Below are 27,339 nucleotides of genomic sequence, written 5' to 3'. Positions count from 1 at the left end.
ACAAGAAAGCCATGATGGCAGTGTGTAAAATATATTAGGGAATAGAGGTTTGCAAGTATGTAATAAGAATACAAAGAAAAAGCACAGAAGTGGGCAATGGGGAAATGCTTTCAACAGTTCCACAGACATTCATTCAGTGCCTTCTGTGTGGGGAGACCCCATCCTGGGTTAGGGTTAGAGTTAAGGTTAGCCAAAATTTGAATAACATTTGGAATATGGCTTCTAACCTCGGGTTCATGAATAAACTGTCTGATAGGAGTATGCTTATTTTTATGGAGCGTGAGTCCATAGCTTTCTTCAGATTTCCCTAGGGGCTGATGACCAAATAAAAGGATAAGAACCATGGGTCTAATGAGAGGTAGAAATTCTAGATAGAGACCGATCTTAAGCAAGAATTTTCCAGGAGGAAAAGGAGGTGATGGGAGCAAGGCTACTGCACTCCACTGTATGGTTTCTTACTGCCCAGAGGCCTAGCAGAGAGGTTAAAAAGGCTGAAATAGAGGCAGCATTCAGCTTACCAAGGCTTGCATCCCAGCATGGGGTGTTTCAGCACAGCAGAGGTGTCTTCTTCTATTTCTCACAAAAGTACCATCTGTCACCAATCTGAGCACCCACAGAACTGACTGCCTGGATGAAGAATCTGTTTCTAATTTGCACAAAGGCAATGATGGGATAGTAGTGGCCCTGAATAGGAAAAGGGCATTCCTATAACATACAAGATTTTCAATATAGAAAGGCACAAGAGAATATGCCAGTTCAGGAAACCCCAAGAAGCTTGTGGATAAATTCAAAGGGGTATGTAGTGAGATGCGTGGAGGACAAGGTTGAGAAAGCAGGAAGAGGCAATTATAAAGAAATTCATATGCCAAGTAAAGGAGTTTGGACTTCATTAAAGGCAATGATGAGCCATTATGTTATTTTAAGCAGGATAGTAAGCTGCTCACCCTGAAAGCAACACGAAAGAGAAGCCGCAGAAAGGACCACAAATATAAAAACCAATGGTGTGCTTCTCACGGTAATCCAGGCCATAAATTATGAGTCCCACATTAAGACAACAGGGACAGAAAAGAAAGGACAAATTCTAGAAAAACGTGGGAGACAGAAATAAGAGAGTAAAAAGAAATAGTAGGAGGTAGGCTATATTAATATAGAATGAGTCAAAAAAGGGGGGAAGATGACTGGTGACTATCATTTAAGAGCATCAGAATGAATATGAGGTCAGTTTTGAACCTACTGGATTTGAGATACACTGTGGCACATCTAGAAAGGATTATCAAGCATACAGTAAAATATATGGTTCTGGGATTCAAGAATATGGTCTGGAGATGTGGATTTCAGAAATCATCAGCACAAGTGAAATCCACAGACGTGGAAATGCGGGGGCTTTCACCTAAGAATATGGTGGCATAGGCACAGGGAAATGAGAGAAGATGCATGGATGGGACCTGGATAGAACATCAATAGCAAAAACACAAGCAGAGGAAAAGGATGCGGACGAAATCCAGAGGGGTAGAATTTGAAGGACAAAATACTATTTAAATAGTTACAATATTGCAAACAGTTTAGATAAGTTAGGAACTGAAGAGTCTCCACTGGGTTTTTCAACTAAGAGCTCATTAGTGATTCTTGGCTAGATAAATACCAATGAATTACTAGAGACAGAAGTCAAACTCAGCCCACCAAGAAACACGTGAAGGTGAGGACGCAAAGAAGGTAAGTTTCTAAGCTAGCTGAGCTCAGCATCACCTGGGGAACTTTGTTTAAAACAGAGATTTTTTTTTTTTTTTGGTTCAGGTGATTGATAAGGTGTCAGTCTACATACTGGCATGTAGGAACCTAATGTGGTAGAAAAGGCTTTCAAGAAGCTGAGCTGTGATGCTTGGGAGGGAGGAGTTGAAAGCAAACCAGAACAGAGACACTTTGTTTTTAAGATGAGAGATTTCAGTATGATTATACCCCAAGAGAGAAAAACAGAAACAATAAGAAAGCTACAGGAGAGGGCTTCCCTGGTGGCGCAGTGGTTGAGAGTCCGCCTGCCAATGCAGGGGACATGGGTTCGAGCCCTGGTCCGGGAAGATCCCACATGCCATGGAGCAACTAAGCCCGTGCACCACAACTACTGAGCCCGCGCTATAGAGCCACTACTACTAAGCCCATGAGCCACAGCTACTGAAGCCCATGCGCCTAGAGCCGTGCTCCACAACAAGAGAAGTCACCACAATGAGAAGCCCGCAAACCACAATGAAGAGTAGCCCCGCTCGCTGCAACTAGAGAAAGCCTGCGCACAGCAACAAAGACCCAACGCAGCCAAAAATTAATTAATTGATTTTTTTAAAAAAACATGTATATGGATGCATCTCTGCATCTAATATGCATACCTTGTTTTCTATGCTAATAGGAAATGAAGTAGGTACAAAGTAGTTCCTACTTCATTTTATAACATTAAAACGAACTAATGATGCTTCTCAGTGTCTACGTAATACACCGTGACCTCCAGGGCTCCAAATAACTTCATCAGCTTTATGACTTTATAGTTTACTGGAAAGAACAAGGAAAGGCTTCGTTTGCCACTCAGATCCCTAGCTGATTTCTTGCCCTTTCTGAGGTTATAATACCCTAAGAGGTTGGGAGAATCAAATAAAAGAATTTGTAAACTATATAGCCCTATATAATATGATTTCAAACATATGAGGATCAAAGGCAGAATAAGATGAATCCAGGAGGTAGGGGAGGGTCTTTGACATGGAATTGGAGATTTTTATTTTTTAAGTTTGTGGGCATTATGAAAGTCTGGAAAAAAATCAAATTATTACTCTGCCATACAGATCTCCAGGAAGAGAAATTAACACACTGTAAAAGTTGTATTAGTTTTCTAACTCTTTCTAATAAGAGTTGTATTAGTTTTCTATTGCTGCTATAACAACCATGAACTTAATAGCTTAAAACAACATAAATTTGTTAATAATCTTACAGTTCTGGAGGTCAGAAGTCCAAAACGGGTCTAACGGGGCTAAAATAATATATTGATGTTGAGGGAAATTGGCAGACTCCAGTACCAGTAGCAGCTGTTATATCCACAAGGCTTTTAGGTAGCTAGCAATATAAGTCCCCTCCAAAGACTACAGCAGGGTCTTTACTTCTTTCTACCCCTACAATAAGGACTCTATTTCCAGAATCACATCTTCTGTTTGCATGCTCTGCTACCCTAAGATGTCAGTCATCTATTTGTTCAGTGTAGAAGTTAGGGGTACCATAGTTATGGTTTTGTAGCTCCTACCCATAGGTTTAGTCTCTTTTATCCAATGGCTTTTCTCTGCTTCAAGCCAACATTGCAGACTGTCTTTCTACTGCTCTATCTCTTCATGCTCTCAATCGTCTCTCTCCCTCTTCCAAGTTAAGGACCCTTATGATAACACTGGACCCACCTGAATAATGCAGGATACACTCTCTCTATTTGAAAGTAAGTTGATTAGCAACCTTAATTCCACCTGCAAACTTAGCTCCCCTTTGCCATGTGACAGAACATCTCCCTAGGTTCCAGGGATTAGAATGTGGAAGAGGAGGAGAGGGGGCGTTTTTCTGCTTACCACACGGGTCGTAATCTATTTTTAAATCAGTAAGTATCAGACACATAATGTGCCGGATAATTCATAAAATCCTTGCCCTCGCCGCCAAGCCCTCTGAAGCTTGGTTTGGGAATGCGGCAGGGCCGGGGGCAGAGGCAGTTAAAGGAGGACCTCTTTTCTTTCGGGGCAAAGCAGTGGCATGCTGATAAGCTTACCAACCAGCTCTAGCAGGGAGGAGGAGGGGAGGTTGATTTGCAGCATTTACCGATTTCTGTGGTGAAAATACTCCTCATGCTCAGTTTCAGTCTACCAACACGAAGTCGGCTAGCCCACAAAACAGAACAATCCACTCTCATGAGCCAGGACAAGGAGGCCCCAGTACACCACTGGAAGAATACACAACATCAACATACTCTAATGTAGGGAATACAAGTTTAACTGAAGCATCCCAGTGCCCTCTCCAAAATTCCCCTTAACCCACAGGGTTAACTCTTCCTGGATCCCATTGACACGGTCAGAGGCTAAAGAGCTGCCTGCCTTTCATACCTCTGTGCGTATTAAGGACCCATATGTGCTGGCAGGGAGTACAGTTTACGCTCCCCTCACCCACACACAGGTGGTGACCAATCAGAAAGAGACCCAGTGTTCCCTGGTGACCCCTCCTGGGAGAGGACAAACTGAAGGTCAAGGGGGATTAAGATCAAGAGGCCAAGTTAGAGGTTCTCGGGTGGCAACAGGCTCTTGGATTCGACTTGGCTTATAGTTCCTGGACAGCAGCCATTTGCCTGAGGGGGACAGTGGTGTTTTGTAAGCTGGTGTCCATGTGTGTGTTTGCTGTGCATTTTAAGGAATAAATCCTGCATAAGCACAGCCATTATCGCTTCCCTTGGCCATTTTCACACTGGCAATGTGAAGTATGCTATTTCTAGGTGGCTAACGTCCATTTTTCTTTTATCTGACACAAGCTATTAAATGGGCTCACATCTAGTATGAAAGGCAACAGATTTATGTACAACAGGGATAGCTAGGTCAGGGTGGCAGTCCGGGCCAATTAGCCAGAGAAATCAAGCGGTGGAAGGACCAGAGTGGGCTGCTGCTTCTCTTGTAAGGCAATTTAGATTAATGCTCCTCAAACCGGTACGTGTACAAGAATCACCTGGGGAGCTTGTTAAAATGCAGGTTCTGTTTCAGAAGGTCTGGGGTGGGATTTGAGATTCCATATGTCTAATAAGTGATATCAAGGCTGCTGGTTCAAGGACCACATTTTGAATGGGATGGATCTATACGTAGCAACTCCCTCTCCCTACCTCTCACTTTTGGACAAATTTATACCAATAATCATTACACTTGTCAGGTTAGAAAAGCCAACCCAGTTAAGATTTCTGTAGTTAATGATTGCTGTACATCTGGTGTTATAGTAGAACTTGGAAAGGGAGGGAATGCTGCTTTTACTCAATGTTAAAGAAAACTGTTTCAGCCACTAACATTTCTGAATAGTATACATAATTTGACCAAAGAAAAAATGAGCTATAAATGACCCACAAGCCAGCTAATTATGGGTATTAAATGACAACTGATAAATCACTTTTAGGATAAGAGTCTACAACACAATTCTTTAGGACCTGCAAGCCCCTTGATTAAATTTGATGACTTTCTTAGTTGCACCTGAAATACAGAATGATTATGCTATATAAAGAGAATACCTTCTCTACAATCACAAGACTGAAGTGTGAACCTTCCTTTGCAGGAAAAAATGGGGCAGGGGTGGGGTTGAATGGAAAAGAGTGAGGAATAGAGAGGTAGAAAGAGAGAGAAAGACAGGCTTTGAAAAGTTATTATGAGAATTTTTTCAATGAAGGTATAATATAGCTGATGACTTGGAAGTGAACTGCTGAGTCAAATTTAGTAAACAAAGTGCCTATACTCTTTTTTTTTAATACCTCCAGCATTTCAATTCCTCATGTATAAGTCCAGTCTTATCTCTACCCCAGAGCCTACATCTTTACAGATGTAGCATCTCTACAGATGTAGCATCTCTACATCTACACATGTTCCCAGCCTTGAGAGACAAGGAGGTGGGGCTTACAGACTCATTTTACAGGAATAGTTCAGAGAGGGGTAGAGGCCTGTCCAAGGTCACACAGCACAACAGGACACCTTGCAAGAAAGACTTAGTTTGCTCCCCAGCCAGGTAGAGAGCTCCTTGGGGAAAGAAAAGACTAACACTCTTGCACATTCCACAAGCCATCAGCTTTGGGCTTCATTAACTCTAGTAAAAATATCTATTGCTTGGTAACCAGGTTTAAATTTTGACCAACACTCAATCTTTAAGAGGAAAAAAAGAAATAGAAGGATGAAGAGAGATACAGACAGCAAGAAAAAGAATTGTGTTTTCATGACTTAAACCTGCAGCAGATGTCATACTTGGTCAAAGGTATCATGAGTCAACCTCTTGCCCCCAGACCTCCAACACTTAAAACCTACTACAGCTTAGGACTTTGTGGGGGATGGGAGCAGGAGGTGGGGGGGTAATGGGGATAGAAGAACAGTACATTCTTCCTTCCCTAGCAGATGAGCATTTTTAAGAGATTTTTCCCCCCAAGCCCCAGAAAGAGTATCAAAACTAAAAACATTAGTTTGAGGTTTGAAATAGATCATATCACTAATGCTGAAATATAAATGCATGCTTTTTCTTTATCAGTGAGAGAGGTATGTTCACCTATTTAACACTCACCCTGGAAAAGTCAATATTTGGATATAAATATGATGGTGTACCACTGGTGGCCATTGTTACTAACTGCTATGACTTCCGGCCAAATACACAGCTACTCCTTTGATCACTTACCTGGGAGGCGAGAGAGTGTGATGACAAAGAACTCTAGCTCTGAGATCAGTCAGACTGGATTCAAACCCTACTTCTATTTACTGGCTACAAGTCCTTGGGCAAGTTATCTAAACCACTGTCAGTTTCATTTGCAAACTTGGGTAATAAGAATATTATACACTTCATAGGCTCTTGTGAGGATTAAACACTTCGTATATGAACAGTGTCTAGGAGACAACCTGGCACATCAGAAGCCCTCAGTAAATGCTGACTCACCATTCTCTCCAATGTCTTACCTTTTGTCTCTGAACTGCCTTCATTTTTTGGATTTCGGCTTCTTCAGCTTCCCTCTTGATTCTTACATATTCTTCTCTTTTAAGCTAAATTGTATTGAGATTACAGAAGACAAAAAGCAGTTACTATTTTTCAGTCTGAACCAATGGAACACAAAATTATGATGAAGGGAAGAGCTTCAAGATGGCAGAAGAGTAAGACGTGGAGATCACCTTCCTCCCCACAAATACATCAGAAATAGATCTACATGTGGAACAACTCCTACAGAACACCTACTAAATGCTGGCAGAAGACCTCAGACCTCCCAAAAGGCAAGAAACTCCCCACGTACCTGGGTAGGGCAAAAGAAAAAAGAGAGACATGAATAGGAATGGGACCTGCACCAGCGGGAGGGAGCTGTGAAGGAGGAAAGGTTTCCACACACTAGAAGCCCCTTCGCGGGTGGAAACTGCGGGTGGCGGAGGGGGGAAGCTTCGGAGCCACGGAGGAGAGCGCAGGAACAGGGGTGCAGAGGGCAAAGCGGAGAGATTCCCGCACAGAGGATAGGTGCCGACCGGCACTCACCAGCCCGAGAGGCTTGTCTGCTCACCCGCCGGGGCGGGCGGGGCTGGGAGCTGAGGCTCGGGCTTCGGTCGGAGCGCAGGGAGGGACTGGGGTTGGCTGCGTGAACACAGCCTGAAGGGGCTAGTGCGCCACGGCTAGCCGGTAGGGAGTCCGGGAAAATGTCTGGAGCTGCCGAAGAGGCAAGACACTTTTTCTTCCCTCTTTGTTTCCTGGTGCATGAGGAGAGGGGATTAAGAGCGCTGCTTAAAGGAGCTCCAGAGACGGGGAGGAGCCGCGGCTATCAAAGACGGGCATGAGATGCTAAGGCTGCTCCTGCAGCCACCAAGATGCCTGTGTGCGAGCAGAGGTCACTATCCACACCCCCTTCCGGGGAGCCTGTGCAGCTCGCCACTGCCAGGGTCCCAGGATCCAGGGACAACTTCCCCTGGAGAAGGCACGGCGCACCTCAGGCTGCTGCAACGTCAAGCAGCCTCTGCCGCCTCAGGTTCGCCCCGTACTCCATGCCCCTCCCTCCCCCCCCGGCCTGAGTGCGCCAGAGCCCCCGAATCAGCTGCTCCTTTAACCCCGTCCTGTCTGAGCAAAGAACAGATGCCCTCAGGCGACCTTCACACAGAGGCGGGGCCAAATCCAAAGCTGAGCCCCTGGGAGAACAAAGAAGAGAAAGGGAAATCCCTCCCAGCAGCCTCAGGAGCAGCGGATTAAAGCTCCACAATCAACTGGATGTACCCTGCATCTGTGGAATACCTGAATAGACAACGGATCATCCCAAATTGAGGAGGTGGACTTTGGGAGCAATGATATTTTTTTTTCCCCCTTTTCCTCTTTATGTGAGCATGTATGTGTATGCTTCTGTGTGTGATTTTGTCTGCACAGCTTTGCTTTTACCATTTGTCCTAGGGTTCAGTCTCTCCATCTTTTTTTTTTTTTTATATATATAGTATAGTTTTTAGCACTTCTTATTATTGGTGGATTTGTGTTTTGGTTAGGTTGCTCTCTTCCTTCTTTCTTTTTATTACCTTAAAAAATATATTTGTAATTATTATTTTTATTTTAATAACTTTTTATTTTATTTTATCTTCTTTCTTTCTTTCTTTCTTTCTTTCTTTCTTTCTTTCTTTTTCTCCCTTTTATTCTGAGCCATGTGGATGACAGGCTCTTGGTGCTCCAGCCAGGTGTCAGGGCTGTGCCTCTGAGGTGAGAGAGCCAACTTCAGGACACTGGTCCACAAGAGACCTCCCAGCTCCACATAATATCAAATGGCGAAAATCTCCCAGAGATCTCCATCTCAACACCAAGACCCAGCTTCACTCAATGACCAGCAAGCTACAGTGCTGGACACCCTATGCCAAACAACTAGCAAGACAGGAACACAACCCCACCCATTAGCAGAGAGGCTGCCTAAAATCATAATGAGGTTACAGACACCCCAAAACACACCACCAGATGTGGTCCTGCCCACCAGAAAGACAAGATCCAGCCTCATACACCAGAACACAGGCACCAGTCCCCTCTACCAGGAAGCCTACACAACCCACTGAACCAACCGTAGCCACTGGGGACAGACACCAAAAACAACAGGAACTACGAACCTGCAGCCTGCAAAAAGGAGACGCCAAACACAGTAAGTTAAGCAAAAGCAGAAGAAAGAGAAACACACAACAGACGAAGGAGCAAGGTAAAAACCCAACAGACCTAACAAATGAAGAGGAAATAGGCAGTCTACCTGAAAAAAAATTCAGAATAATGATAGTAAAGATGATGCAAAATCTTGGAAATAGAATGGAGAAAATACAAGAAACGTTTAACAAGAACCTAGAAGAACTAAAGAAAAAACAAACAGTGATGAACAACACAGTAAATGAAATTAAAATTCTCTAGAAGGGATCAATAGCAGAATAACTGAGGCAGAAAAACGGATAAGTGACCTGGAAGATAAAATAGTAGAAATAACTACTGCAGAGCAGAATAAAGAAAAAAAATGAAAACAATTGAGGATGGTCTCTGAGACATTAAATGCACCAACATTCAAATTATAGGAGTCCCAGAAGAAGAAGACAAAAAGAAAGGGACTAAGAAAATATTTGAAGAGATTATAGTTGAAAACTTCCCTAATATGGGAAAGGAAATAGTTAATCAAGTCCAGGAAGCACAGAGAGTCCCATACAGGATAAATCCAAGGAGAAACACACCAAGACACATATTAATTAAACTATCAAAAATTAAATACAAAGAAAAAATATTAAAAGCAGCAAGGGAAAAATAACATACAAGGGAATCCCCATAAGGTTAACAGCTGATCTTTCAGCAGAAACTCTGCAAGCCAGAAGGGACTGGCAGGACATATTTAAAGTGATGAAGGGGAAAAACCTACAACCAGGATTACTATACGCAGCAAGAATCTCATTCAGATTTGACAGAGAAATTAAAACCTTTACAGACGAGCAAAAGCTAAGAGAATTCAGTACCACCAAACCAGGTTGACAACAAATGCTAAAGGAACTTCTCTAGGCAGGAAACACAAGAAAAGGAAAAAACCTACAATAACAAACCCAAAACAATTAAGAAAATGGTAATAGGAACATACATATCGATAATGACCTTAAATGTAAATGCATTAAATGCTCCAACCAAAAGACACAGACTGGCTGAATGGATACAAAAACAAGACCCGTATATATGCTGTCTACAAGAGACCCACTTCAGACCTAGGGACACATAAGACTGAAAGTGAGGAGATGGAAAAAGATATTCCATGCAAACGGAAATCAAAAGAAAGCTAGAGAAGAAATTCTCATATCAGACAAAATAGACTTTAAAAAGGTGACTATTACAAGAGACAAAGAAGGACACTACATGATGATGAAGGGATCAATCCAAGAAGAAGATATAACAATTGCAAGTATTTATGCACCCAACATAGGAGCACCACAGTACATAAGGCAAATACTAACAGACATAACAGGTGAAATCAACAGTAACACAATCATAGTAGGGGACTTTAACACCCCACTTTCACCAATGGACAGATCATCCAAAATGAAAATAAATAAGGAAACTAAAGCTTTAAATGATACATTAAACAAGATGGACTAAACTGATATTTATAGGATATTCCATCAAAAACAACAGAATACACTTTCTTCTCAAGTGCTCATGGAACATTCTCCAGGATAGATCATATCTTGGGTCACAAATCAAGCCTTGGTAAATTTATGAAAACTGAAATCGTATCAAGTATCTTTTCCAACCACAACGCTATGTGACTAGATGTCAATTACAGAAAAAACTCTGTAAAAAATACAAACACATGGAGGCTAAACAATACACTATATAATAACCAAGTGATCACTGAAGAAATCAAAGAGTAAATCAAAAAATACCTAGAAACAAATGACAATGAAGACCCAAAACCTCTGGGATGCAGCAAAAGCAGTTCTAAGAGGGAAGTTTATAGCAATACAAGCCTAGCTTAAGAAAGAAGAAACATCTCAAATAAACATCCTAACTGTACACTTAAAGCAATTAGAGAAAGAAAAACAAAAACACCCCAAAGTTAGCAGAAGGAAAGAAATCATAAAGATCCGATCAGAAATAAACGAAAAAGAAATGAAGGAAACGATAGCAAAGATCAATAAAACTAAAAGCTGGTTCTTTGAGAAGATAAAATTGATAAACCATTAGCCAGACTCATCAAGAAAAAAAGGGAGAAGGCTCAAATCAATAGAATTAGAAATGAAAAAGGAGAAGTAACAACTGACACTGAAGAAATAAAAAGGATTATGAGAGATTACCACAAGCAACCCTATGCCAATAAAATGGACAACCTGGAAGAAATGGACAAATTCTTAGAAATGCACAACCTTCTGAGACTGAACCAGGAAGATAGAAAATATGAACAGACCAATCACAAGCACTGAAATTAAAACTGTGATTAAAAATCTTCCAAGAAACAAAAGCCCAGGACCAGACGGCTTCACAGGTGAATTCTATCAAACATTTACAGAAGAGCTAACACATATCCTTCTCAAACTCTTCCAAAATATAGTAGAGGTACGAACACTCCCAAACTCACTCTACGAGGCCACCATTACCCTGATACCTAAGCCAGACAAAGATGTCACAAAGAAAGAAAACTACAGGCCAATATCACTGATGAACATACATGCAAAAATCCTCAACAAAATACTTGCAAACAGACTCCAACAGCACATTAAAAGGATCACACACCATGATCAACTGGGGTTTATCCCAGGAATGCAAGGATTCTTCAGTATACGTCAAGTCAAACAATGTGATACACCATATTAACAAACTGAGGAGAAAAACCATATGATCATCTCAATATATGCAGAGAAAGCTTTCGACAAAATTCAACACCCATTTATGAAAAAAACCTCCAGAAAGCAGTCATAGAGGGAACTTACCTCAACATAATAAAGGCCATATATGACAAACCCACATGCCATGGATTGTTCTCGATCGTGAAGAACTGAAACCATTTCCTCTAAAATCAGGAACAAGACAAGGTTGCCCACTCTCACCAGTATTATTCAACATAGTTTTGGAAGTTTTAGCCACAGCAATCAGAGAAGAAAAAGAAATAAAAGGAATCCAAATTGGAAAAGAAGAAATAAGCTGTCACTGTTTGCAGATGACATGATACTACACATAGAGAATCCTAAAGATGCTACCAGAAAACTACTAGAGCTAATCAATGAATTTGGTAAAGTAGCAGGATACAAAATTAATGCACAGAAATCTCCTGCATTCCTATACACTGATGATGAAAAATCTGAAAGCGAAATCAAGAAAACACTCCCATTTACCACTGCAACAAAAAGAATAAAATACCTAGGAATAAACCTACCTAAGGAGACAAAAGACCTGTATGCAGAAAATTATAAGACACTGATGAAAGAAATTAAAGATGATACAAATAGATGGAGAGACATACCATGTTCTTAGATTGGAAGAATCAACATTGTGAAAATGACTATACTACCCAAAGCAATCTACAGATTCAATGCAATCCCTATCAAACTACCACTGGCATTTTTCACAGAACTAGAACAAAAAGTTTCACAGTTTATATAGAAACACAAAAGACCCCGAATAGCCAAAGCAATCTTGAGAAAGAAAAATGGAACTGGAGGAATCAGGCTTCCGGACTTCAGACTATACTACAAAGCTACAGTAATCAAGACAGTATGGTACTGGCACAAAAACAGAAATATAGATCAATGGAACAGGATAGAAAGCCCAGAGATAAACCCACGCACATATGGTCACCTTATCCTTGATAAAGGAGGCAAGAATATACAATGGAGAAAAGACAGCCTCTTCAATAAGTGGTGCTAGGAAAACTGGACAGCTACAAGTAAAAGAATGAAATTAGAACACTCCCTAACACCATACACAAAAATAAACTCAAAATGGATTAAAGACCTAAATGTAAGGCCAGACACTATCAAACTCTTACAGGAAAACATAGGCAGAAAACTCTATGACATAAATCACAGCAAGATCCTTTTTGACCCACCTCCTAGAGAAATGGAAATAAAAATAAACAAATGGAACCTAATGAAACTTAAAAGCTTTTGCACAGCAAAGGAAATCATAAACAAGATGAAAAGACAACCCTCAGAATGGGAGAAAATATTTGCAAATGAAGCAACTGACAAAGGATTAATCTCCAAAATTTACAAGCAGCTCATGCAGCTCAATATCAAAAAAACAAACAACTCAATCCAAAAATGGGCAGAAGACCTCAATAGACATTTCTCCAAAGAAGATATACAGATTGCCAACAGACACATGAAAGAATGCTCAACATCATTAATCATTAGAGAAATGCAAATCAAAACTACAATGAGATATCATCTCACACCAGTCAGAATGGCCATCATCAAAAAATCTACAAACAATAAATGCTGGAGAGGGTGTGGAGAAAAGGGTACCCTGTTGCACTGTTGGTGGGAATGTAAATTGATACAGCCACGGTGGAGAACAGTATGGAGGTTCCTTAAAAAACTAAAAATAGGGCTTCCCTGGTGGCGCAGTGGGTAAGAGTCCGCCTGCTGATGCAGGGGACACGGGTTCGTGCCCCGGTCCGGGAAGATCCCACATGCCACAGAGCGGCTAGGCCCGTGAGCCATGGCCGCTGAGCCTGCACGTCCAGAGCCTGTGCTCTGCAACGGGAGAGGCCACAATGGTGAGAAGCCCGCTTACCGCAAAAAAACAAAACAAGCAAACACAAAAACTAAAAATAGAACTACCATATGACCCAGCAATCCCACTACTGGGCATATACCCTGAGAAAACCATAATTCAAAAAGAGTCATGTACCACAATATTCATTGCAGCTCTATTTACAGTAGCCAGGACATGGAAGCAACCTAAGTGTCCATCAGCAGATGAATGGTTAAAGAAGATGTGGCACATATATACAATGGAATATTACTCAGCCATAAAAAGAAATGAAATTGAGTTATTTGTAGTGAGGTGGATGGACCTAGAGTCTGTCATACAGAGTGAAGTAAGTCAGAAAGAGAAAAAAAAATACCGTATGCTAACACATATATATGGAATCTAAAAAAAAAAAAAATGGCCATGAAGAACCTAGGTGTAACATGAGAATAAAGACGCAGACCTACTGGAGAATGGCCTTGAGGATACGGGGAGGGGGAAGGGTAAGATGGAACAAAGTGAGAGAGTGGCATGAACATATATACACTACCAAATGTAAAATAGATAGCTAGTGGGAAGCAGCGGCATAGCACAGGGAGATCAGCTTGGTGCTTTGTGACCACCTAGAGGTTGGGATAGGGAGGGTGAGAGGGAGGAAGTGGCAAGAGGGAAGAGATACGGGGATATATGTATATGTATAGCTGATTCACTTTGTTATAAAGCAGAAACTAACACACCATTGTAAAGCAGTTATACTCCAATAAAGATGGTAAAAAAAAATTATGATGAAAGGCAAATTACAGTATTTTTTGTGCTATAGCGCACCATGATTACAGGTTGGTTCTTCAAGCTACTTAGATCACAGAGGATGGTCAGGACACATCTGCTGCCCATGAAATTTTTTGTGTTTCTTCCTTGGTCTCTGTCTTTCTGTCTCCTCTGTCCCCAACCCACCTCCACCAGGTTGGAGAGAAGAAAGGGCAGATAATTTTTACTAATTATAAAACTCAGAGTTCACTGTTAAAAAAAAAAACTGCTGGAATATTAAAAATTTTTGTAGTGCTTTCAGGACTGGAATGGAGTAAACAAATCCATGTTCTTGGAACCTGAATATTCTAAACATAGTAGAGACTTAAACTAGAGGGGAAAAAACCCCTTTACCAAAGGTCTCACTGACTGATAGACAGCTTGGCTGAGAATTTGCAGTATTTATCCCTTCACTTCTCACATCCTGACCTCTTTGATTTCTGAGACTTTCTTTTGCAGTTTGTTTGAAGGTTTTATGCTTTTGGTAAAGTTACTGTGTTATTTCATGGTTACTTTCAAAGTGCTGGTACTCTAATTTCTTGCCAAATTTAAGCTAAAAGAGATGGATTCTAACCTTTTTCTGGTATTTAGATTGTACCAGTTGAAGTTGTTGTCTCTGCCTGACTTCAACCTCTGACTGGTTTCCACCTAAGGGAAAAAAAAGTCATGAAGGTGAAACATGAATGTTAAGCTGAATTGTCAGCCATCAAAGACTAATTAAATACATGATAAGTCTACATCATGAATCTCTTTAACATTTTCATACCCCTGGAAATAAGGACATAACTGAAACCGAGTTCCTCTGCCGAGTTTATGATTAACCTCTCCACCCAAAATGTGACTCCCTTTCTTGTCCAACACCTGTTCTCCTCAAGGTTAAGGAGTACCAAAGAAAAGGGGGAACTGTAACTGAGCAAGACCCTATGGGTTCTTCCCGGGACAGACCCCTCTCCTGTATCCTCTGCTTTAGCTCCTCCCTGAAGTACCTAGAGAATAGTACCTGATGCACATTTCCTGAGTTGTTTCACAGATGCTAAAACCAACATCAAATGGAAGATGTAACCACGTGATGGCCATGAGCACACAGCCCCCAAGCCTTCTGGAGCCTAAGGATTGATAATGTTAACCCCTGTGACACAGCCAGCCCTGTTACCTCACCGTCAACCAATCAGAATTGTGCACAAGCTGATCACTCCCCTCCCTCACCTGGCCTTTAAAAATGCTCTCCTGAGACCCATCGGGGAGTTCAGGTTTTTTGAGCCCTAGCTGTCCCCAACTCCTGGCTGATGATGCCTTACTGCACTGCACTTCCCTTCACCACAGCCCAGTGTCAGTAGCTTGGCTTTACTGCGCATGGGTGAGCAGGCCCAAATTTCGTTCGGTAACATAACCAGTTTGTTAAATAAGACATTAAACAATAGTAATTGCATAAAAGAGAAAGAGCCGGACAGAAAGATAAGGTCATATTCCCCCAAGAAGAGGACAATGCTACTAAGGTTTTTCAATCACGTAGGTATTCAAGTTTTTCTTTAGACTGAAATCACACCTGAAGGTCCATGCTAAATAATAAGAAATAGTGCTCTGGAAATTCCAGAACATTCTTTCTGCTAGAGTATGACCATTCCTTAACCTAATAAAGATGATGATCAGTGATGCTTCCAATGTTTTTCTTCTTCTGACTCTATTGCCCTGTATTCAAGTAGCGAAAGCTCAGGAAAGCCTCAGAGGTCTTGCCGTGAGACGAGTATACAGTCTTTATAACGCAGTTTTTAAAAGTACAATGGGAATATTCTAATTAAAATTGATTGTCAATCCATACTATTTATTGTTCTTTTCTTTAGGTGTTCAAGAGAAAAATATGGATGTTAGGTCATTCGTCTGCTCTCTCTTAAACCTATAATAACTGGGGGCCAGAAATCCTTGCAATTTGACAATCATCTAAGAATTACTGTTTAGGGATTTCTCAGTGTTTATGCAAGCTTGGCGTGCATATTTTAAAGATTCCTTTGAAATAATTCTCCGGTGAATTGGTCACTAAAATTGTCAGTTCTCTGAAAGATTCACTTGCACAGAAGATGCAGTAAAACAATTTGCATTCATCATAGTTGTTATAATTGAACAGATAAAGACACCACAGAGACTTCTGAGTCCCAAAAGCTCTATAATACCTGTTTGGTCTTGGCCCTAAGGAAAGAAACAGTGAGGGCTATTGAGGCTCTTATCTAATGTTACAGGCACTTTCAGTATCTCCTAGAACCATTCCAATATTTTACGGGGTAGAGGAATAGAGGAGGAGTTGAGAATTTAAAAATGGAGAAAGTTGGAGGTTCCTGGCAGTCCAGTGGTTAAGACTCCATGCTTCCACTGCAGGGGGCATGGGTTCAATCCCTCGTCAGGGAACTAAGATCCCACATGCCGCGTGGCGTGGCCAAAAAATTAAAAAATTAAATTAAAAAATAAAAATGGAGAAAGATGTATAAGCATTTGCAGGTTTTCTTTAAAACTCATCTCAAACTTTAAAACGTTCTAGAATTCTTTTCTACTCGCTACCCTCTTCCCCTTGACCATTCCTAGGTACACCATATAGCAGAACTCCTGCTCTTTTTTGGTTAAGGCCCCAAGACAGTAGGCACCAACAACTCCAAACCCCCAAGGCAAGTGCTTGGCTCCCTAGGCAGGATCTGCAAGGGTGTAACCGAAAACCAGTTTGGGGAACCTTAATTGGCAACTACCTTCAGTCTATAAAAGAGGTTAGCTAGGTCAAAGGAAGGTAGAAATCAGAGAAAAGATGTCTTTGTGAATTTCATCTTCTCTGTGTATGTGTTTGGGGAAGGAGGAATCTTCACATCAATGTAAGTAAGAGAGGTTTAATGAAAATCACTTGAAGGGCTCAATCTGTGTCCCCAAGAGACTGAGGGACCTCGTGGACCCATGCTTAGGAAGGTCAGAACCAAAAGGTACATGGCTGTTCTCATGTGACTACTCAGACTGGTCATAAAGAAAAGATGGCTGCAGGGCAAGTGGCCTGTATTCCCAGAATTTGTGGGAAGAATGCACAAGTGTTTCCTGCACTCCCAATCTGGTTGTCATGAAAGAGAATGCCAATCTAACGTCATCTTAAAGGGACTTGCCCTGGATTTCCCTGGCAGTCCGGTGGTTAAGACTCTGCACTTCCACTGCAGGGGGCGCGGGTTCGATCCCTGGTTGGGGGACTAAGATCCTGCATGCCGCACGGCATGGCCAAAAAAATCAAAAGGGGCCTTGCCCATGTGGGCCACCCAGAGGTACAATGGAGCTCTACAAAGATAGTCCAGCTACCAAGAGGCAGCGGTGAAGCCAAGCACTGCCAGCAGGAAAAAGTATCATATCTATCAAGGAAGTCCAGGTGAGAGACGGCTGGCAGGCAAGGAGGGACTCTGAAGAACTCCAAGAACCCCAGGGGTGAGATACACAGTAAACACACACCAAAACTTGAAGAAACTGGGATCGGTGCACAATGGACCCTAACCTCTCCTTCTCCCTTTGACCCATGAGGGGTCAGAAGGTGGGAACAGTGGAGTCAATAGTGAAAAATTCAGCCACACCCCATTTCCTTTGCACACTTTCAATCCAAAGAGACCTGGGCTGGAGCAGGGAAGAAGCTTTAATCTCTATCAGTAACAGAGTTTTGATCAGTATTTAGGACTAAACTTAATATCTGAAATGACACTGTTTTTATGCCTAGAATTAGCTGGACAACTTTATTATTTGAGAAATACCAAAAAAATCTAATTTCATCCAAAGAACATAAGAAAAAGTAGACCCATAGCTGGTGTGAGGGGGCCAGCTAGGAAGGACAAAGCTGTCTCCAGGTTGCACCCCTCAAATGCAGCTGACTCAGCAAAAAGGTGACACGAGATTAACCCCTCTCATGAAATACAGTGGGATGATGATGATAATACTATTACTTGCACTCACTAAATGATGACCAAATTAGGTTATTTTTACCTACATCTTGGAAAAAATACTTCTTGACAACTACTATGAGGGACTTCCCTGGCAGTCCAGTGGTTAAGACTCTGCACTTCCACTGCAGGGGGTGTGGGTTCAATTCCTGGTAGGGAAACTAAGATCCCGCATGCCACACAGTGCAGCCAAAAAAATAAATAAACAGATAAAAAACACTGTGAGAGTAAGTGGCCTCTGACTCATAACACATTTGTGTGAACTAAATCTGTGGGAACCGTGTGTCTAGCCCTTTAAGCTCTCAGCTGCTTCTGGAAGAGAAAAGAGAAGATGTGAATGATTCCCATTAGAGGGCTTCCCTGCTGAATTATTCAAACACCAGGCAAAGGCAGCACAGACAATTCATCACACTGCCACGTGTTCCAGAGGCCCAAAAGTCTCTATTTCCGAATTAAAACACAGGCGATGTTCTCTTTCTACCCACCCTGTGTCCCCAGCCCACTCGCATCTTAGTGTTGGAATTGACTCTCCATTCATTCTTTTTCCCATAACCAGTTAACTGCCATGATTAATATGCTTGTGATAGCACTAATCAGGATGGGAACAAAAGCTACGACAGGGCATATGCAGCGCCCCAGGTAAGATTTCTTCAGAGCTGATCAACTAAGAGGCTCTAAATTATGTGGCAATTAAGCCATCCTTTTACTCCCACATAACTGTGGCATCATCCGTTTGCTACTTGCAGAAAATCAGAAACAACAGTATACCTGCATACTTTTGACTTTAAGTGCATGTTTCGACATTAAACGCATTCCATTTCAAGCAGCACAATGGTCCAATGACCTATAACGTACACTGAAAGCCAGATATGGGCAAGGTGCTAACAGGATGCTTGGGTGGCCCTGTCCTTCCGCATTCAAGCAACTGGCTTGCTGGCTTACCTAGCTGCATGGGTGCCAGGTTAATGGGCTTCGTCCTTTGTTGTTCCTTCCACCTCTTCAGGTCCTCCAGCTCTTTGGCAGCCACTAAGCCAGGTGAGAAATATCAAATCATCAATTATTAGAGCATGAAAAGGGAAATGCTCCCTTGAAAGCATAACAAACCACCATCAGATGGACAATTAACTACATGCAAGCATGAGTGGACGAGATATCCAGGAAAGGAAGATACCACCCACCCAGTCCTAACCCCTTGGAGTCACCCTAAGGCACTTTCTCTCCAAGAGTCTGCACAGAAGGTTCAAATTTGAAAACAGGGGCTTCTCTGGTGGCACAGGGGTTAAGAATCCACCTGCCAATGCAGGGGACATGGGTTCAAGCCCTGGTCTGGGAAGATCCCACGTGCCACGGAGCAACTAAGCCCGTGCGCCACAACTACTGAAGCCCATGCACCTAGAGCCCTTGCGCCTAGAGCCCGTGCTCCGCAACAAGAGAAGCCACTGAAATGAGAAGCCTGCACACCACAACGAAGAGTAGCCCCCGTTCGTAGGCCCCGCTCACCGCAACTAAAGAATGTCCGCGCGCAGCAACAAAGACCCAACGTAGCCAAAAATAAATAAATTTTTTTAAAAAATTGAAAAACAACCTGAACTCCTACTAAATAAAGAACTTGTTTTTCCTCCCACTCTGGCATTTTTCAAACCCTATATCATTTAATGTTAAAAGTTTCCTATAGAGAGTGTGTGCAAAACATTCATGTGTCAATAAGAACTTTTCACACACAGTAAACACAAATCCCCATAAAATTCTAATGCCCGTATTCACTTTATTTTAAATATTCCCCAAGCTTAATGTAACCATGAGGAACGAGGCCTCTCAGATTCCTGGCACTTGGAACCACTAGGCTGAGCCTACTCCATGTAGAGCGGTGCTCATTCCCCAAATATACACTGACTGGTAGCAGGGGGCGCCAGAGATACTAGTTCTGTTCTTCCAATGTATGCCCGAATCTCATTAGAAGTGATTATTTCAAACGTCCATTTATAATATTTTTTAATTATTAGAGGGAAAAAAACTTTCTGAAACATCTCAAAAATCCAGACTGCACTGAGGCTTAAATTCCTGTTAGCTATTTAAATCAAAAACTTGTAAAATGCCAGAATCTTTGGGATTCTGTTGGTCACCTGCAGGCAGTGCCCACAGTCACTGTGTTAGCATAGCTGTGACTGTCATACTCTGCACAGACTCCGATGGACCACCCAGGGGCCTACCTGTCCAGTGGAGACCTTTATAGAGCTGTTTTCCTGCTGTGCCCTTATGTCCATTGGTCATTACAAAATTAAATTTCCTATTAAGATCAAGATAGGGGAGCACAGAATCTCAGTGCTAGCCCTACGGTTGACTTGAACAAGCCTCAGAACTTCTTTGTGAATTAAATGAACTTTAGTTCTCCTTCCAACTCTAAGGTATAATACTGTAACTTTAAAGGGCAGCATTTATTTTACTGTACAACTTCAGTTAAGCATGCTATATGCCCACTAGGTGCAAGGAGCACAAAAACAAGTAAGATGTAGCCCCTGCCCTCAAAGAGCTTATAATCTAAAGAAGGAAAGTGAAGTCACGAATAAAAACAGCTGAGGGTAGAGTCTGATCGTTACAAAATTATGGGAACACAGAGACTGAAAAAAAAATTCCATTAAGGAGGAATGGGACAGGGACTTCCCTGGTGGCGCAGTGGTTAAGAATCCGCCTGCCAATGCAAGGGACACGGGTTCGAGCCCTGGTCCTGGAAGATCCCATATGCTGTGGAGCAACTAAGCCCATGCGCCACAACTACGGAGCCTGAGCTCTAGAGACCGTGAGCCACAACTACTAAGCCCATGTGCCACAACTACTGAAGCCCACACCTAGAGCCCGTGCTCTGCAACAAGAGAAGCCACCCAATGAGAAGCCCAGGAACCGCAACAAAGAGCAGCCCCAGCTCACCGCAAGTAGAGAAAGACCACGCACAGCAACAAAGACCCAACGCAGCCAAAAATAAAAATTTATTAAAAAGGAATGGGACAGGTCTAGAAAGAGACAGATTATTTTATAATCTATTTCATATATGACTTGTCTCTTTCAAAAGTGTTCCAAGTCCTGTAAGGACATCTGCAGTGAGCCGAATTTTACAAGAACTTGATAGGTGTGAAACTGTTTAAGCCCAACAGAAACCTCAGATTTATAACCGTGCAATGAGCTCTGCTATTAACACAGAGAAACAAATTTAGAAGCACTAAAATAAAATAATTTTAAAAGGTATAATTAAAACTGCCAAAGTTGGGCTTCCCTGGTGGCACAGTGCTTAAGAATCTACCTGCCAATGCAGGGGACATGGGTTCGAGGCCTGGTCTGGGAAGATCCCACATGCTGGGGAGCAACTAAGCCCGTGAGCCACAACTACTGAAGCCCGCGTGCCTAGAGCCCATGCTCCGTGACAAGAGAAGCCACCGTAGTGAGAAACCCGCACACTGCAACGAAGCGTAACCCCTGCTCGCCGCAACTAGAGAAAGCCCACGTGCAGCAATGAAGACCCAACACAGCCAAAAATAAATTTTTTAAAAAATTATGAATAAAGTAACAAAAACTGTAGTTTAAAAACAAAAAGAAAGAAAAATGAGAAGTATTTTGAATGGTAAATAATATACATACTCCGTTGCATCTCATTTCTTCGTTTTTCATTTGGTACTATCAAGGTATATGCACCTGTACTAGAATGAAGAGGAAAAAAATGGATTATCACGAGAAATTATTAATGCATATAAAGCACCATACCTTCTTTCTGATAATATACTGTATTTATGATCATCACCATCAAATAGGTACTAGGAAAGATAATATTCCTTTTAAGACCCAGGTGTGTTCTCCAGGAGCTTACAATCTATCTGGTAAACTAAAACAAGTGCACACGGCCACATATGGAAATATAAAGCAATTGATGGAGAATGGCAAGTGACTTCTTCAGGGTCAGCTCTTGGTAAACTGTCTTTGTAGGGATCCTCTGTGCCTCCAGGTGGGGCTCATGGGCACATCCCTTTGAGATGACTGGCATTCTCTTCCATGTCACCCACTACAGGAGTACAGGAAACACTCACACATTTTTGGCTCCCACACACTGGGCGTAGGGGGCCATCTGCAATGCAGCCACCTCCTCCTGATGACCCATCTGAGTGGCCACATGGCCAAAGTCTTGTGTTTTGGGGCTTTGACTTCTAGGCAGGGGTCCGCTGGGCCCCTCATTCTCCTGGGGACACAGGTCGAGCATAATCAGGAGTTCAGAGAAGGAGTCACTTCAATTCTCTGGGGTGGGGGGGAGGAGTGGGGACCAGGGAAGACTTCACTTAAGCAAAAATATTCACCACTAAGGTGCAAGAAGTTGTTACAATATTGGGAGGTTTTGAGGGCAGAAACGGTGCTTGAGGGATCCATATAGGCCCAGCCCCTGGCACAAAGTAGTTGCTTGATGAACGTGGGCTGAATTGAAATGAAATGATGCCGGAGACCCAGTCCATGAGTCTGTGCTGGGGGGTGGCTCTGTGATGATACATGTAGTCCCACAGAAGTATGAATACTTCATAGAGCAGAAATATAAGCACAGCAAGACTGCAGCGTACATGTAGGTACAGTGAGGGGAAATGTTACGGATAAATACAATCAGCTTATAAATGTAGGTCTTTTTAAAAAAAAATCCCAGATACTCTTAGAAGTCTTTGTCCAACACGGAACATACAGTTTCAAAGGACAAATTAGCAAAGATTGAACGGTAGAGGCCAAAAGCGCTGATTAACAGAAGCCATTTCTTCCTTATCTCATTTTCCTAGCAGTAAGCCTTCAGCCAGCTTCAAACAGGGCTTTAATTTTCAAGTTGTACATGGGAGGTGTGCAACCACCTCTGCATGCAAACAGGGCTGCTGGGTGCCCAATTACCTAACGTATATCAGCAGACGTTGCATGTGTAGCCTAGCATGCGTACAATGGGATGAATACAAAATTAGGAGGCTGCCGCTGGAAATTAATCCCCTGTCCATTGCATATTCTTTGTTCACCCTCAGAAAGATTTTTCACTCCTCAATTGTCCACACTTTATAGAAGCTTAGGAGCTGCAGTTCTGTGGGTAGTACCTGCAAACTTGAGTATGATGCAATAGTGAGCCATTCTTCAGAGGCTTAAAGATGAAACGAGACACTGGATTTAAATGCCAACCATGAAATGACTGCAGAATCATCAATGTCCGTTAACATTGTGGTACGGAGCTTCTTACCGTACCAGGGATTTGACTACACTGCAAATCAGTAGTTCTTAAACTTTAGCATGCATCAGAATCACTTGGAGGGCTTGTAAAATGTTGAGTTTCTGATTCAGTAGGTATGGGACGGGGGGCGTCTATAACTTGCATTTTTAACAGTTCCCAGATGATGATGATACTCTTGATCTGGGGACCACACTTTGAGAACCAGTGCTGTAGATCAATCAAGCTGTCTTCAAACATTTGGACTAAAAGGGAATTGAGGGATTAATAAATCACTGATAAAGACACAGACGTTAAATCATATGCCAAAGATCATGAGGTTAATCAAGCAATAGTGCTGAGACTCAAACCAAGCACTTTTGACTTAGACCAGGTGGGTGTCTGGAGCTAAGTATTCAGCTCAATGTAGAAAACATAAAATATGACTGTCCTTAACTTCGGCCTCTTGATAGACTTCCAAACAAAGTAAATCTACTTAGCCAAGCACCCATTATGGACTTGTTATGTTAGGGGCTTATAAGGCATGAGGGGAGATACAAAAAAACAGACACCAACCCCTTTAACAGAGCTTACACTTTAATTAGGAACAATTCATAAAACCACCAGAGCAGACCACAAGGATATTCAAACAAGCCTCAAAGTGGGATGATGGAAGTAGTCAGAGATGCAAGGTGGAGGGGAGTCAGTGAGACCCCAGAGGAGTAGAAAATTTCAGAGAAGAATAGCAAGTTGAGGCTTAAAGGATAGGATCTCAGGTGGCAAAACGGGTTTCTGTGCTAGCACTTTGCTAAGAGAAGCTTCATAGAGAATTTTCCAAGTTCCATGAATCTCTCTTAAATATATATCTCTTAAATATAAATCTCTCTTAAAAATATCAGGAAAGGTTTGAAAAGAAAAAACAGTTTGTAAAAGATTTTATTCTGCAATATCTAATCTGATTAAGTGTGACAGTATCACACTAGAATCTTTCATCTTAGGAATAGTTCTGTGGTCCATCTATGGCCAACATGTGTAGCCGACAAGTACCCAGACAATACAGGGCCGTGAAAAAAGGGGGAGAATTATTTAGCCTTGAAATCAGAGGCTTTTAATGGAAAACATTTAAACATAACCCCAGGCTCAAGGACAGTGGTGCCAGTAAGAAATGTTCTATGTTAGGGAATTCCTTAGCAACCTTCTTAGCAATATTTTATCGGCTGAAAATGTCAAATCTGAAATATAATATTCAGAAGAAAGCATTGCCAAACAATGGAGCCTCTATTCCTCTTCCTTCCTATAGGAAGAGGAGCTTAAGTCTCAGGATCGGCTTCTTATTTTTTAATATCCTGTGGCAGCGCATAATGCCTGGTAGATACAAATATTCATCCCTTCTCTCTTAGCTTTCCCTTGACATGAATAACAAGTATAACTTATTCATGCTTTCAGCCAAGTAGTTTCCACCCACAGCAAGGGCCTCTGCTGTTTTAACCTCCATGTCATTCCTTTCAACAGTCTGACTCTCTTTTTTTTTCTTTTTTTTTTTTTTTCCGGTACGCGGGCCTCTCACTGCTGTGGCCTCTCCCGTTGCGGAGCACAGGCTCCGGACGCGCAGGCTCAGCGGCCATGGCTCACGGGCCCAGCCGCTCCGCGGCATGTGGGGTCTTCCCGGACCGGGGCACAAACCCGTGTCCCCTGCACCGGCAGGCGGACTCTCAACCACTGCGCCACCAGGCAAGCCCCCCTCTCAAAGCTACTGATGGAGACAAGCCCAACCTACCTGTATTTAGTATTCTGGTCATTTCCTGATTAAGCAACATGCAAGCCACTGAAATAAATGTATATCTTTGAAAATGAGTTTCCTTAATTACCTCATTGAAATTTAACGAAATATCTCCATTTGTAAGATTATTTTCACTTTCCAACAGCACACATCCATGAGATACACTAAGGGAGAACCTATAAAGAACAGCGTAAGACAGAGGGAGAAGTGCTTTTCTGTACCATGTATTTCTTAAATACATATATTTAAGAAATCTCTTCCTTGTGAGGTCTCCCCTGAGCTACACAACTGCCTCTCTGTGCACACTCTTGTGCATTTTTATAAGGTCTCATCAATAAGCACTCTATGAAAAAAATGGTATGTTGGAGTCATGAAAAATATCTTGGCTGGCTGAAAGTATTACATAAATACATCCTGGTGTGTACAAACTGCAGCAGATGTGATTTAAATTTCTAATTAGGAACAACACTGGTTTGAGTAAAAAAGAAATGCACGCAATAGCAAAAATTCAGAAAGAGATTAAGTGACAAACATCATTTCAAGCAGAATAGTAGATACATAAAGTCTACTGTCCTACAAAAGATTGGTTTGAGGTTTTCATAGTTCAAGAAAATCTTATCCTTGGGTGAAACTGAAACAAAGGAAAATTTCTGGTTAATCAAAGGCACTGGATAGAGATTTAGATTCTAGATGTGTTTTTCTATATATCTTTTTAATACCGTCTTCAACATAGGACTCTGAAGCTTACTGGTTTTAACCAACATGAATCAAACCTCATGAGGCATTCAGGTTTGCAAAACTTCTTTTATAAACAGACCGTATTCCTAAGAAAAAAAATACCAAGATCAGACTGAGTAAATCATCCTTGTCCCCTAAGCCCGTCACACCAGCCCTGATCCTGCATTCCACATCTCTGGTGTGGAAGGACTAATGAATTCTCTTTGGTCTCAAAGCCTGCAGAGCCCCAGACATAGTCTGCACACCCAAGAGACTGATGTGAAGCTGGTTAGTTCTGTAACTCACAGCTTCTGTTGGAGGGTGGAATAGATGCCCAGAGGGCCAAACAGACACCCAGAAGGAAAAGATAAACAAGAGACCACCAGGTCATCAGGGCCTTTGTTCATAGGATACCTTTATGGGAAGCAGAAAGAGGTACACACACACACACACACACACACACACACACACACACACACCCCTCCATCCCAGGATCCTCACATAGACATAGGCCCATGGCTTAATGAGAGGTGGTAAATTTATGAAAATTAGAAAAAAGTGCCCCTTCTGCCAGGGGGAGGTAACCCCACACTAAGGCAAATGATTTGGTATGTATTTCAGCTTCAAATTACTACCTTAGCCAGGCAAGTCTGTATGGTTACTAACTGGCACAATCACACAGGATAGACCTGAAAGATGTTGTGCTTCTTCACTTGAAACACATACATGTAAATGATAAAAAGCTATGAAAAAAGAAGCAAGAGCGCTTCCCTGGTGGCGCAGGGGTTAAGAATCTGCCTCCCAGTGCAGGGGACACGGGTTCGAGCCCTGGTCCAGGAAGATCCCACATGCCGCGGAGCAACTAAGCCTGTGTGCCACGACTACCAAGCCTGCGCTCTAGAGCCTAAGAACCACAACTACTGAGCCCGCGTGCCAAAACTAGTGAAGCCCCAGCGCCCAACGCCCGTGCTCTGCAACAAGACAAGCCACCGCAAAGAGAAGCCTGTGCACTGCAACAAAGAGTAGCCCCTGCTCATTACAACTAGAGAAAGCGCGTGCGCAGAAACGAAGACCCCACGCAGCCAAAAATAAATAAATTAAATTAAAAATAAATACTGTATATGTGTCAATCTCAATCTCCTTAAATAAACAAATAAATAAAAATAAGTTCATCTATTAAAAAAAAGCAAGAAAGAGTCACTCTAAAGATCCAAAGAATATATATGAAATATAATATCGGAGAGACTCACCATCTTTATGAGGGCTAAAACCAGTGATGAAAGTAGAGATGGGGACCAATTGGTAAGTGTACTTGCAAAATGTATTAAATTGCTTCCTCAGTAAAAGTAACTACAAGGAATTCATATTTTCAGAACATAGAGATGTCAGGTCTGGGATGTGATCTGAACCTACTTGCAAGCTAAAGTTAGCCTAATAGTTAGGCTGTTACT

General features: G+C 42.1%; 1 protein-coding gene across 3 annotated transcripts in view; it reads right to left on the bottom strand.

Annotated features, from left to right (window-relative positions):
• The window catches only part of EPSTI1 (epithelial stromal interaction 1), a 96,933-nt gene that overhangs the window by 58,394 nt on the left and 11,200 nt on the right, over positions 1-27,339 (bottom strand). For all 3 annotated transcript variants that reach the window (XM_082859622.1, XM_082859623.1, XM_082859624.1), the window contains exons 2-5: positions 21,816-21,874; positions 19,128-19,211; positions 14,816-14,889; positions 6,687-6,770 (exon numbers count right to left, since the gene is read on the bottom strand). In XM_082859622.1, coding sequence (XP_082715748.1) covers positions 6,687-6,770; positions 14,816-14,889; positions 19,128-19,211; positions 21,816-21,874 — 301 coding nt within the window. The remainder of the gene's footprint in view (positions 1-6,686; positions 6,771-14,815; positions 14,890-19,127; positions 19,212-21,815; positions 21,875-27,339) is intronic.

Source organism: Leucopleurus acutus (assembly GCF_964270905.1).
Source record: "Leucopleurus acutus genome assembly, chromosome: 18".
In the NCBI taxonomy this organism is placed as follows: Eukaryota; Metazoa; Chordata; class Mammalia; order Artiodactyla; family Delphinidae; genus Leucopleurus; species Leucopleurus acutus.
The sequence above is the reverse complement of the archived record's forward strand: the minus strand, read 5'-3'. Positions and strand labels throughout refer to the sequence as shown.